A 14,112-nucleotide genomic window follows, 5' to 3' on the forward strand; every position below is an offset into this window, starting at 1 on the left:
TGGTGGGAGAAGTGCTCACCAATGGTGAGGCTACGATGAGTCCGCCAGTGCCACAGTCGAGTGTCCACGCAAATGCATTGCCTCCTCCACGAAGTGCTTACGGAGCCAGAGTTCTCGAGCCTCTGGGTCCACGGTGGAAAGGAGCAGCAGATGGATAAACAGGTGACAACGTGGGCTTCACCGAGGCAGGAAAGACAGCGTTGGTGCTTGTCACTCACTCAGAAGGAGCACGGGCATGAAGCACAGTTCTTAAAATCGGCTTGTTGGGGCATAGTCCCCCGCAGCAGGTGGGACACCCTGCACGGGGTAAACCGATGGGAATCGAACTATACTATTAACTGCTTGACTACTAACTATTAACTACAAATAAAAGAACTATATACAAGAAATTAGAACAGTCTTAAGCTACGCAGTTGAGAAGAATGAGGAGGAAAAGGGGATTCCAGCTCTAGCCATGTGGCGGTAGTAGGGGACTGGAGGGGCATCGACCCACGCAGCCTCATAAGACCTCAGATGCACCACGTGGCCGATGCGCAACGCACATGCAGGTTGACAGACACTACTTCAAATAGTTCCGGCTCTGGTGTGCATGTGCGCCATGCACCAATGTATGGATCCATATAGGGACCAGCACTCAAAGAAGAATCCCCCTTTACAATTACGTTTTGAGACTTATCTATCAATTGGCCAGTTTTTAATCCATTTAATAAATGCTATGTTAATTTTATACTGTTCTAGTTTTTCAATCAAAATATTGCATGGCACCAACTCAAATGCCTTGCAGAACTCAAGGCATGTTACATAACACTATTACCTTCATCAGCCTAACTTCGTTATGTCATCAAACAAAAGTATTAAGTTAGTTTGACAGGCTCAGAGTAGGGAGGCCAGGAGTCAGCACCTTGTTCTGGGAGGGGAATGGGGTCTAGTGGCCAGCCATGGCAGTGAGACTCCTGCTGACTTGCTTGAGTGTGAGTGGCAGTCCTGGAGCTGGGGTGGTGCTGCAGGGCGTGGGTAGTGGCAGCCCCTGTGTGGAGTTGGCTGGGCACTGACCTGTGATTACGTTGATGTCTGGATACAGCTGTTCGGAGAGCATCACAGCTGCGCTGTCCCTCTCGAAGGCGTCACGCAACTCCTTCTTCACAGCCGCCGAGCCACACAGCCGGTAAAGACCTACAATCTGTGCACAAGGAGTGCTGTCACCAGGAGAACCAGCCCTCCCCCCCTGCCCCAGGGACCCGGCGTGGTGGAGAGGGACAGGAATACACAGAGGGAGACAGCACAGAGCCCACTGCTCCTGGGATCCTGCCTGCCCAGTAGCTGCGCTCACCGGCTCCTTACCATGTATCTGCTGTGCTGGTGTTAGCTGGGTGCCTGGTGCGTCACAGAACCCTCTCCCCCACTATCACCTCCCTCGTGCCCCCACTCACCTTCAGGCCCCGCTTCTCGATCTGGGAGACGCATTTCTGGATCAGCAACGGCACCTTGGTGGCAGTGTTCTCCCTTTCCACCAAGTGACGCAGCTCCACACCAAAGACCCGGGGCTCCCGGTCACTGGGGCTGCTGGGCATGTCCCACTGCTCCACCAGTGTCAGCTTGCAGTAGAGCAGCCCACGCGGCTCCAGCCGCACTGCCAGCGGCTGGGCCCTGCACCCTGGAGAGCAGAGGGCACCGGCGCATGTCAAAGCAGAGCGAGGGCCAGCTGGGAAACCACAGCATCTGCCCCCCTTAGCTCTGCCCAGGACACTGCCCTGTCCATCAGTGCCCTGTGCCATGCCTCCCACACGCCTGCCCATCTGAGCACAATGGGGCCCTGCCTCCTGCCCATTTGTATGTGCCCCCCAAAGTCCTGCCCATCTGGGCCCCACAGGGCACTGCCCCCTGCCCATCTGTATGTGCCCTGCAGAGCCCTGTACATCTGAGCCCCCCTGCACCCTGTCTCCAGCCTGGGCATCAGTGCCCCCCTCTAAGGCACTCTCCCCATCACCAGTGCCCCCACCTCACTGGCTGCTCCCATTACCTCTGAAGACGTGGGGCAAGGCAACGGTGCCATGGCAGCACACACGGTTCCTGCAGGTAGCTGGGTCCCAGGAGAAGACAATGACCTTGAGGTGTCGGGCACCATCCAGCTCCAAGTTGAAGGTGTGGTTGAGGCTAAGGAAAGCGGCGGTGCAGGGCAGCAGGGCCGTGCGCGCCTTGGGGGCTGCATCCACTTGCAAGACACAGAACACCTCCCTGGACTCAGCCTTTGGTGGCTTAAGGTCCCGCACACCATACAGGTGGACACTGATTAGGCCTGAGATGGGCTGGGCACAGCGCGGCTGCTCCATGGAGCTGTAGGGCTGGAAGGCACCCACGTCCAGCCCGGCCCCAGGCTCATGACCCTCCGGCCCAGGATAGGCATGCTTGTCCGCCTTAGCCAGCAGCTCCGGGGAGTCACCATCACTCAGGTAGCCGCCCTTGCTGGCTGCCTTGACACGGTGCGGGCCCTGCTGGGATGCCACGCTGCTGTCCAGGTGGTAGCGGCTGATGACATTGCCTGGCTCCTTGCAGGCAACTGGGGGGGAGGTGCTGCCGCTGCCCTCAGGCTCCTGCTCCCGGGGCCGTGCAGTACGCAGGCTCAGCTTCCTCCTCAGCTCAGGCAGCTTCTTCATCTTCAGGGAGAGGCGGCGCACGGTACCCGGGGACTTCACCCTCCCCAGGGAGCGTCCCTTCTTGGAGATGCTGGGACTCGGTGGTGGGGTTGGGCCAGCCAGCCCAACAGCCACGCTCACACATGAAATCGGCAACTTCCCTGGGGGGAGAAACCTGATGAGACGGGCACCCCAGCCCCAATGGACACTGTCACACCTGGGCATGGAAAGGGAGGGCCATTACAGGGAGGAGGCAGCTGTGGGACCCAGAGCAGCCAAGACTGACTTGCTGGGGGTGGAGAGAAGGGCTGATCCCACAAGGGGAGCCAGACTTCAGTGGGAATGGGGATGCAGGAGGCAACACCACAGGGAAAGGGAATTGGGGAGGGGCTCTATGGGAAGAGGAGGACCCTATGGGATCAGGGAGCCAGCAGGGGGGCCCATTGGGAGGGGAGGGTCCCATTAGATCAGGGTGGGGCTGCCAGCAGAAGATGGGGGGAACCCCGTGGAAGCAGCTCTGTGTCTCCTGTTTCTGCCATGCTGTTCTCCCCCACCCACACCCTGTTAGCACCCTGCCCCTCACCACAGGCCTGTGTCCTGCCGGTAGTCAGTTCCTCGCCTTGGCCCACTGGCCCTGCTGGGACTGGTACATTCTGCGAGCTGGGGCTCTCCACTTGCCCGGCGCCGCTCCTGAGGGGCCCTTCGCCACCTGGCTCTGCCCTGCTGGGCCTGGCCTTGCCCCTGTCAGATTCCTGGCTCCCTATGCCACTGCCACACCGCCTCCAGGAGCTGCCAGGCTCGGCGCCATGCCTGACGCCCTCCACGTCCTCATCTTCAGGGATGGGGTTGTACCAGATCTCCCCTTCGCTGCCCGTGGTGCCCACCTCCTTCAGCTCTGTGCTGGTGCTGGGGGCCAACTCCTCCGGGCCCTGGGCCTTGCCCGAGGACAGGACCCAGTGGCGGCTGCTCCTCTCCAGGCTCTGCAAGTAGGCACCATGGCTGGCACACCTCACAGCACTGCTGGAGCTGCAGAGCTCCACGTAGCTGCACATCGACTCAGCCTCCTCATCACCAGAGGCCAGGCTGGGCTGAGGGGCTAAGGTCGCCGAGGCTAGACTGGGCTGAGGGGTGGGGGACACTGGGGCTGGGGGGCTCTCCACAAGCCATGGCTCACTCTCAGTGGCTGGTCCCCCCATGTGTGTGTGGGAGAACAGCTCCTGGGACCGTATAGGGCACTGGGGGTCCCCGTCAGTGTCTCGCCCACAGGGAACTGGCCGTACCCCCTCACCCGCATCCTGCAGCTCTGCAGAGGCCATGGGGCTGGCAGACACCTTCCTACTGTAGGAGCCGCGTGGTGCATCCCGGATGCCACATGAAAACCTAGCCCAGCTCTGTTTCCTGGACACAGTGATGGCTGCCCCTCTCTGACAGCTCCTGTTGGAGTCCTGAGATGCTGGCTCTGGCCCAGGGACTGGCTCCAGCTCCATGCGAGAATCCAGCATCCTTGAGGGTCGTTCTGTGGGAAACAGGAAATGGAAGCTGGGGGTGAATATCAGGATATGCCCAACACACACTCAGCACATACACCCACCATTCCTAGTGAAAATCCAGGGTGTATACCAAGTCCAGCCCAGCATATGCACACATACGCCACAGCCAACACACACCTAGTGGTTACACACACCCACAATGCCAGTATATACACACACCCTACACACACAACCCACCCACACTCAGTGCACACCAAGTCCAGAGCACACTGTAACCAACAAACCTCTTAATGCTAACTGCCAAGGGGATGCAGAGGGGTTACAGGAATCTCCTGATTCCGGTGCAGACATTCTGGGTCACCAAAGAATGCCGTGGGAGTTCTCAAAGAAAATCTGGTGTCACACTGGTCAATAACATCTTTGAGAAACGTCCCTACAGATACTGTGTAAAGAGGTATGTAGATATACTGAAAACACACTCAAGAGTGTGTCTTGAGACTATGTACCAGTAAAGGTGAAGAACAGGTTTCACTCCAACAAGAAATAGACTCATAGGCTTCAAGGTCAGATGGGATCATTATGATCATCTAGTCTGACCTCCTGTACAACGCAGGCCACAGAACCTCACCTACCCACTTCTGTAATAGACCCCAACCTATGACTGAGTTACTGAAATCCTCAAATCATGGTTTAAAGACTTCAAGGTACAGAGAATCCACTAGCAAGTGACCTGAGCTCCATGCTGCAGAGGAAGGCGAAAAAACCCCAGGGTTTCCGCCAATCTGCCCTAGGGGAAAATTCCTTCCTGACCCCAGATATGGTGATCAGCTAAACCCTGAGCATGTGAGCAAAGCTTGCCAGCCAGACACCCAGGAAGAACTGTAGTAACTTTCTGTAGTAACTCAGAACTCACCCCATCTAACATCCCATTGAAGATCATCGTGCAAATATTTCTCTATCTGCTGTTTGCATGTATATTAAGTACTGCATGTCTCACAGTGGGTCCCTTATCACCAGTCTGGACTGAATGCAAATGAAAGATTGTAAGAATTTCAAACAAACCAAAATAAAAGGAAAAAAAAACTGGGGGATGGGAGAGATCCTATCTGCAGGTACACATCAAAGGTTTGAGTCACTATGTTTGGAAGGCAAAGAAAAAGGACAACACTTTTGCTTCAAGAAAAAGAGAGAGGAGTACGGCTGAGGTTGGTATGGATTGGTGCGGAGTTATGGCCATGCAGGCTGATGGTTATGTGGGTTAGATGGGAGGGGGCATGGCCAATGAGATGGGAATGTGGCCATATGTTGTTGTGACTGGTGTGGGTTATATTGGACAGGGTGTAACTCATGGGATGGGAACGTGGCCATGTGTTATAGTGAGTGGCATGCATGGGTTGTATGGAAGGGGTGTGGCCCATCGAATGGGAACGTGGCCATGTGTTGTTGTGACTGGTCGTGACGAAGGGGAGATGTTCCTAATGTTTCCTCTGAGTGCTCTGCGTGTCTCAGTTTCCCCCATATGTTATTCATGTATTTCAGTGATGAGACCCGGGTATGTGATCATTGCAGAGGCCACTAGATGGTGGATGGGCCTTCCCCAGTCACACGTAGGCAGACCTAGCCAGGACCTCCTGCCCTGGCTCAGCCAGGTGCAGCAGGATGTAGTAGGTGGAGACCAGCAGGAGTGGCCACCTTGCCCGGGAAGGAGACAAAGGACTGGGGAGGGGCCAAGGGGATGGTTCTGGGGTGGCTGGCTGGAGGAGCCCAGTCTCCCATCAGGGGTTTGGGGTGTAGGGCCTGAGAATGTGAACTCCAGGACTCTCCAGTTACTCGCTGCTGTAACTTCTAATTAAGCTGCTAACAAAGTCTTTCTACGCTGTGATCCGGAGAACTAATAAACCCTTCTGACTCCCACGCTGGCTGTGAATCGCTTTTGACTGCAAGGCGGGTGCCTGGCCCCTTTGGGGGGGTGGAAGAGCTCCCCAGGGTCCCATCCAGGGGGCGTTCAGACTGAGCAGGGTCGCTGAACCCTCCGAGGTCAGATTCAGGAGGCGGCTGCACTGGTGTGTGGAGACCCGAAGGGCAGACTGTGAAGCTCTAGAGTCCTGACTGGCTGCGCCCAGAGTGGTTCCAGAGCACGGTTCCTGGGGACTCCATCACACGTGGTAGCCCAGAGGATGGTTGGATGCACCCGTGGACAAAAGCATCTGGCAGTAAGTGATTCAGGAGCAGTGGGTTTAAGGGAAGAGTTAGAGGGAGCAGCAAGATAGAGTACCACTGTCTCCTTAAGAAGGACATTGTAGAGCTGAGCAGAGAGAGGTTTGTGCATTGGAAGGCTCGCTAGGGCGTAGCTGATTGCCCAGCTGGAGGAGAGCGACCAGTCTCGAGAGCCAGACCCTCACTCAAATGGGATTTCCAGGGGTCCTGGGAGCAGCTGGAGCGGCAGCCAGGCATCCTCAAGACGCACGTCCCCAGCCAGCAGGGGAGCTTCACAGCCAAGTTCTCCCTGGATGTGAGGTAGTTGGAGATCGAACTATGAATGAAAGAGCTAGAGCAGCAAGAAAAGCAGAGAGCATGAGAGAGAGGAAAAAGAGAAACAAAGGCAGTATGAGAGAGAGGAAAAAGAGAAACAGAGACAGCATGAACTGGAGTTGGCCAAAAGGAGAGGCAGGGGGAGCCCCCCCATGGTGAGTGAGGATAGATCCCGGGATGCCAGTTCCGCAGGGCACATAGCCACTAACTTGCTGGCCCCGTTCGAGGAGGGAGGGGATATAGATGCCTACCTCACTGTCTTTCAGAAGACTTGTAACTTGCACCAGGTGGACCCCGCAGATCGACTCCAGTTCCTGGCACCCCTCCTGGGGCCAAAAGCCATAGGAGTGTTCAACCAGATGGACAGGGTGGAGACTGGGGACTATGAGTGGTTCAAGGAGGCTCTACTGCTCAAACTTGAACTGACCCCTGAGGAGTACCGGAAGAGACTCCGGGCCGTGTGAAAGACTCCGGGGGTGACCTACCTGGAAACCACCATCCTGATGAGAGATTACATCTGCAAATGGACCGGTGGAGCCGAGACATAATCAAGGACATAATCGAACTGGTGGGTCTGGAGCAACTGTACGATATCTGTCCCCCAGACCTGAAGCTGTGGCTGATGGACAAGAAGCCTAAGGATCTGCAGAGTGCAGGCAAGCTGGCTGACAATTTCCTGCACAGCCGGTCGGGACATGGCCTAGGTCCAAAAAGGGACAGAGCCAGGTCAGAGATGCCACAGGGGAGCCATCCAAGAGGGACAGCTAACACTGAGACAAACTGACTGGCCCCTAGAGACCAACGAGACTGGAGGTGCCATTACTGTGGGCAGGAGGACCACAAGTGGGTGTGATGCCCCAGGCTCAAGGATGGGAGGGGCAAGTCAACCCCTCAAAGGGTTAATTGGATGGGAGCTTCGCCAGTGGAGGAGACAGCTGCCCGGGGGGTTCAGCTGGCAGCATCACAGGGTCTCGGGGGGAGGAGGCAGCCAGAATAGCTCACTGAGGGAAGGCAGAGCTCCCGACTCACAGCTCCCCATCTTCCAGGTGAACGTGGGGCTGCCCCGAAGGAGCAGTGGCACCTCATCCCCCTTGAGGTGGATGGAAGGAAGGTCCAGTGGTTCTGGGACACAGGAGCTGAGGTGACGCTGGCCCTGCCCAAGGTGGTGGGCCCGGACAGGGTAGTGCCTGATACCTACCTAACCCTGAGGGGGGTGTTTGGTCCCCCAGTCAAGGTACCCATAGCGAGGGTGCATCTGAGGTGGGGGGGCCAAGGAGGGCCCCAAGGAAGTGGGGGTGCACGATCGGCTGCCAGCCGAGGTGCTGATGGGGAGTGACCTGGAGGATTGGCCGGGCAAATGCCAGAGCGCCTTGGCCATTACCCATAGCCAGAACCAGAAAGGGGCACCCCAGCCTGGTCCCGGGCAGACCTCCCAGCCAGACGTGGGAAATCCTGCCATGGCAGGGAGGGAGCTACCGGGGCCTGGGCTTAGTGGGGCAAGGATCCCAAACCCAGCCAAGGGGGGGGGGAGAGGGGGGGGGGGGGACGACGGACGACGGACGACGACAGGCTTCAATCCTGTCCCCAGCAGCTGAATTCCAGACTGAGCTGCAGAAGGACTCCTCATTAAAGAAGCTGAGGGAACTTGCTGATGATGGAGAGACTGCAGAGAAAGATTCCTGTGAGAGAAGGGGTTCCTGTACCGGGAATGGGCTCCCCTGCAGAGGTAGAACCGTGGGGGCTCAGGAAACAGCTGGTGGCTCCCCAGAAGTATCACAGCAGGCTATTGTACCTGGCCCACGATGTCCCTCTCTCAGGACACCAAGGGATCCAGCGCACAAGGCAGAGGCTGCTGTAGAACTTTTACTGGCCGGGGATCTTTGATGCAGTCTGGCAGTACTGCCGTGCTGTGACCCCGGCAAGAGGGTGGGGAAGGCCCGGGACAAGAGTAACGCATCCCTGAGGCCCTTGCCCATCATAGAGGAACCTTTCCAGAAGGTGGCAATGGACATGGTACGGCCCCTCAACAAGGCCACCCAGTCAGGGAAAAAATACATACTGGTGGTAATAGATTTTGCTACTCGCTACCCTGAGGCTGACACCGTGGCAGATTCACTGCTAACTATTTTCAGCAGGGGGGGGTTTCCCGGGAGGTCCTTACAGACCAGGGGTCCAATTTCATGTCAGCCCTACTTCAGTGCTTGTGGGAGAAGTGCAGGGTCCAGCACACCTGGGCCTCGGCTTATCACCCTCAGTCCAACAGGCTGGTGGAGAGGTTTAATGGGACCCCGAAGATGATGCTGAAGACTTTTATGGCCCAGCATCCGCTGGACTGGGACAAATACCTGCCCCACCTTCTGTTCACCTACAGGGAAGTGCCCCAGGAATCCACAGGGTTCTCCCCCTTTGAGCTGCTGTACAGGAGGAAGGTGGGGGGACCCTGGACTTGGTGAGGGATGAATGGGAAGGGAAGCTTCCGATTAAAGCTTACTGAACTCATGGGCTTGGCCAGGGAGAATTTAGCCAAGGCCCAGGGGAAGCAGAAGGTCTGATACAACTGTATCATCCCGCTGCGGAGGAATAAGCTCCAGGCCACCTGGGATGGCCTGTTTAAAGTCGTCAACAGCTGAGTGAGGTGAACTGTGTAGCGGAACTGTCTAATTGGGCACAAAGCCACTGGGTGTATCATGTCAGCATGATGAAGCTGTACTTTGACAGAGAGGGGCTGGTGTTGGAGGAGGAGGAGAAGGGGGAAGATCACCTGGTGGGTCTCTTCCCTGAGATGGGAGCCGGCCGGGCTGGATTAAGGTTATGAGGGGCCTCAGGCTAATGGGAGGGAAGGGCCTAAGTATGAATTACATATTGTAAAAAAAATGATGAAGTCATCAAACATTTACTTACATACATATTTACATATTATTTATTTATGTCAAATTAACACGTGTATTTTACTCTCTCCACACTCAGTTCTTCAAACAAACAATGTTTTTCCCTAGCTTTAGCTGTGGCGAAATCATGAATGATGTCATCATAATTCAAAGACCTGAGGGAACTAGGCTTGTTTAGTCTGCAGCAGAGAAGAATGAGGTGGGATTTGATAGCCTTTAACTATCTGAAAGGGGGTTCCAGGGAGGATGGGGCTAGGCTGTGCTCCTTGTTCTGTCATTTACTACCACTGAGAAATGGTCTCAAGTTGCAGTGGGGAAGGTCTAGGTTGGACATTAGGAAAAAGTTTTTCCCTAGGAGGGTGGTGAAGCACTGGAATGGGTTACGTAGGGAGGTGGTGGACTCTCCATCTTTAGAGGTTTTTAAGCTGCGGTTTGACAAAGCCCTGGCTGGGAAGATTTAGCTGAGGTTAGTCCTGCTTTGAGGCGGGGGTTGATTAGATGACCTCCTGAGGTCTAATCCTTCCAACTCTAATCTTCTATGATTCTATGATTTTATTCTCAATGCTCAAGAGAGACAAAGCACTGAGATGCTCTTGAGTCATAGTGGATCAGAGGATGTTTTTTACCCTTGTTAGAAGAGAGAAGGAACGTTCTCCCCTACAATTAGTGATCATTAGTGACAAATACAGCTGTAATGCAGTTTCAACATTTGGGAAACATTCTATCACATTGGATTCAGTGATAACTTGATACATCCAAATAGATTTGCTTTCATCATCTTTTCTCTCTGTATCTGAGAGTGATGTGAATTCAACAAATTGAAGAAATTCTTTAATAAAATCTACTGGGAGACTGTCTGGGTGCTTCTGACACAGATGTTTGATACCTTCACTGACTTCAGAATTTGAAATGTTAAGCAAAAAAATTGTCAGTACACTAAAGGTTTTGTCAATATGTTCATAAACCTTGATCCGAAGTTCTAATAAACTCTTCAGTTTGTCGATGATTGTGATGAAGGTATTAACTCTGAGGGCCTTTTTGTCACTGAAAGTGGGCAGTTGCATTGTCGCATGTTTTCTGTCTTCTGCAGTATTTGGTTGCCTTATACTCATGGTTAGCAGTCCTTGCAGCCCTCTGAATTTCATACTCATCAAAAGTATCCTACATTTGTTGAAGAACTGTTCCAAGACTCCTCATTAGGTTTACAGCAGTGGAAAGGTCAATTTGAACACTTTGCAAGCTTAGACTGCACCTGCTGAATGGCTGAAGTATATTATTCCAGACCTCACACAAAATAGCAGTTCCCAAAGAGCACATTGCATCACTCAGGATCTTCACATCTTTTCCTGTTGCTGATTTTTGAGATTCATCATCCTTGATGCTCTCTAGTGCTTCAAGAATGTTGGGGTATATCAGAACAATTGCATTCACAGCTTCAGCATTGGCACTCCACTGTGTCCCTGAGAGTGATTTGGGCACTGGGCATCCCTTTAGTAGAGAATCTGTAAGACTCATCCAATGACTGGTTGATACAGAGAAAAAAATTGTACAATTCTTGGACAAATCCAAAAAAAGAGCTGCTTCGACACAACAATCCACGGCAGACTGGCCAACAAGGTTGAATGAGTGTGCAGCACGTGGTATGTAATCAACCAAGCATTGTGCTCTTTTATCTTTGCCTAATGCCTTCCAGCATCTGGTGGACCAGTTACTGAGGGGGATGGAGGGCTTTGCCCTTGCGTATATTGACGATATCTGCATCATTAGCCAGACCTGGTAAGATCATGTGTCCCAAGTAAAGAGGGTGATGGTTCGCCTGAAGGAGGCAGGACTGACAGTGAAGGCAGAGAAGTGTAAAGTGGGGATGGCCAAGGTTACATACTTTGGCCACAAGGTGTGGAGCGGCCGCCTAAAACCAGAGCTGGCTAAGGAGGAGGTGATCAGAGACTGGCCTGTTCCCCAGACTAAGAAACAGGTCCATGCCTTCAACGGGATGGCAGGGTACTACCGGAGGTTTGTACCTCACTTCAGCTCCATAGCTGCCCCATCACTGAGTTATGCAAGAAGGGGAAGCCAGACAAGGTGGTCTGGACCGAGCAGTGTCAGAAAGCCCTCTGTGAGCTGAAAGAGGCTCTAGTCCAAGAGCCAGTTCTGGTAAATCCAGATTTTGAAAAGCCCTATATGGTGTTCACAGACCCCTCAGACACAGGGCTGGGCACAGTGCTGATGCAAACCAACGCCAAAAGGGAGAGACACCCCATCGTGTACTGAGCAAGAAGCTGCTGTCCCAAGAACTGAACTATGGTGTCATAGACAAGGAGTGCCTGGCCATTATATGGGCTCTTAAGAAACTGCAGCCGTACCTATTTGGTTGGCACTTCACTGTGTACACGGACTACTCACCTCTGACCTGGTTACACCAGAAGAAAGGGGCTAATACCAAGCTCATTAGGTGGAGTCTGAGCCTCCAAGATTATGATATGGAGGTGGTCCATGTTAAGGGGAGTGCCAATGTTATAGCTGATGCTTTGTCACAGAGACAGGGGCCTGAACTTCCCCAGATCATCGACTGAGGCGACCCCGCTCAGTTTGATCTCAAAGGGGGTCAAGATATGATGAAGTGGTGATGCTCCTAATGTTTCCGCTGAGTGCTCTGTGCGCACCTCAGTTTCCCCCATATGTTACTCATCTATTTCGGTGATGGGACCCGGGTGTGTGATCATTGCAGAGGCCACTAGAGGGTGGATGGGTCTTCCCCAGTCACACATACGCAGACTAGCCAGGAGCACCTGCCCTGGCTCAACGAGATGCAAGAGGTTGCGGCAGGTAGAGACCAGCAGGAGTGGCCACCTTGCCCAGGAAGGAGACAAAGGACTGGGGAGGGGCAAGGGGATGGTTCTGGGGAGTGTCTGGCTGGAAGAGCCCAGTCCCCTGTGGGGAACTGGGGGTGTAGAACCTGAGAGTGTGGACTCCGAGACTCTCCAGTTGCTCGCTGCTGTAATTTCTAATTAATCTGCCTACAAAGTCTTTCTATGCTGTGATCCTGAGAACTAATAAACCCTTCTGATTTCCACGCTGGCTGGGAATCACTTCTGACTGCAAGGCGGGTGTCTGGCCCCTTTGGGAAGGTGGAAGAACTCCTCAGGGTTCCATCCTGGAGGACCCACAAGGGGTGTTCAGGCAGAGCAGGGGTGCTGAACCCTCTGAGGTCAGATTCAGGAGGCGGCTGCACTGGTATGTGGAGATCTGAGGGGGGGCAGACTGTGAAGCACTAGAGTCCTGACTGGTTGCATCCTGAGTGGCTCCAGAGCACGGTTCCTGGGGGACTCCGTCACACAGGTTGGGTTTTATGGCAGGGGGCGTGGCCTGTCGGATGGGAACGTGGCCATGTGTTGTTGTGACTAGTGTAGGTTGTATGGGAGCCAGCATGGGATGTGTTCTGTAGGACAAGAGTGTGGCCATGCAGGCTGAGGCTGCTATGGGTTGGGGAAGGGGCCGGGCGGTGGCCCGTGGGATGGGAATGTGGCTATGTGTTGCTGAGGCTAGCGTACATGTTATGAGAAGGAATGGCCCATGGGATGGGGTTGTAGCCATGCATTGCTGCAGGTGGTGGTGTATAAATTAGCTGTTACCACCCAAGAAAGAGATCTTGAAGTCATTGTGGACAGTTCTCGGAAAACATTCGCTCAAATGTGCAGCAACAGTCAAAAAAAGCGAACAGAATGTTAGGAACCATTAGGAAAGGGACAGATAAGAAGACAGTAAATGTCATAAGGCCACTATATAAATCCATGGTTCACCCATGGAGTTCTGTCACCCCATCTCAAAAATGTATTAGAATTGGAAAAGGTACAGAGAAGGACAACAGATGACACAAAATTGGGGAAGTGATAAATAATGAAAAGGACAGGTCACTGACAGAGAGTGATCTAGATTGCTTGGTAAACTAGGCACAAGCAAACAATATTTGTTTTAATATAGCTAAAGGTAATGTGTTCATCTAGAAGCAAAGAATGCAGGCCATACTTACAGGACTTTGACAAAGATTTGGGGGTTGTGGTGCACAATCAGCTGAACGTGAGCTCCCAGTGTGACAATGTGGCCAAAAGAGCTAATGTGATCTTGGGATGCATAAACTGGGGAATCTCATGTAGGAGCAGTGAGGTTATTTTACCTCTGTATTTGGCACTGGTGCAACCACTGCTGGAATCCTGGTCCAGTTCTGGTGCCCATAATTCAGAAAGGATGTTGATAAATTGGAGGGGGGTCAGAGAAGACCCATGAGAATGATTAAAGGATAAGAAAACATGCCTAATAATGATAGACTCAAGGAGCTCAATCTATTTAGTATAACAAAAAGAAGATTAAGTGTTGACTTGATCACAGTCTATAAGTAGCTAAGCGAGAAAGAAATATTTAATAATGGGATCATCAATCTAGGTCTAATGCAATCCAATGGCTGGAAGTTGAAGTTGAAGCTAGACAAACTCAGACTGGAAAATAAGGTGTACATTTTTAACAGAGAGAGTAATTAACCATCAGAACAATTTACCAAGCTTCGTGATGGAT

General features: G+C 53.3%; 1 protein-coding gene across 2 annotated transcripts in view; it reads right to left on the bottom strand.

Annotated features, from left to right (window-relative positions):
- Nucleotides 1–14,112, bottom strand: part of SYDE1 (synapse defective Rho GTPase homolog 1) — a 33,252-nt gene that overhangs the window by 12,300 nt on the left and 6,840 nt on the right. Inside the window, exons 2-5 of one of the 2 annotated variants that reach the window (XM_067544592.1) lie at nt 3,220–4,149; nt 2,021–2,794; nt 1,431–1,654; nt 1,054–1,180 (exon numbers count right to left, since the gene is read on the bottom strand). In XM_067544592.1, coding sequence (XP_067400693.1) covers nt 1,054–1,180; nt 1,431–1,654; nt 2,021–2,794; nt 3,220–4,149 — 2,055 coding nt within the window. Of the gene's footprint in view, nt 1–1,053; nt 1,181–1,430; nt 1,655–2,020; nt 2,795–3,216; nt 4,150–14,112 lie in introns of both variants that reach the window. The other variant, XM_067544591.1, reaches the window with a different exon arrangement.

The sequence above is a fragment of the Emydura macquarii genome, unplaced genomic scaffold (genome assembly GCF_026122565.2).
Source record: "Emydura macquarii macquarii isolate MOO-44397 ecotype Brisbane River unplaced genomic scaffold, CSIRO-AGI_Emac_v2 contig_1002, whole genome shotgun sequence".
NCBI classification, from domain to species: domain Eukaryota; kingdom Metazoa; phylum Chordata; order Testudines; family Chelidae; genus Emydura; species Emydura macquarii.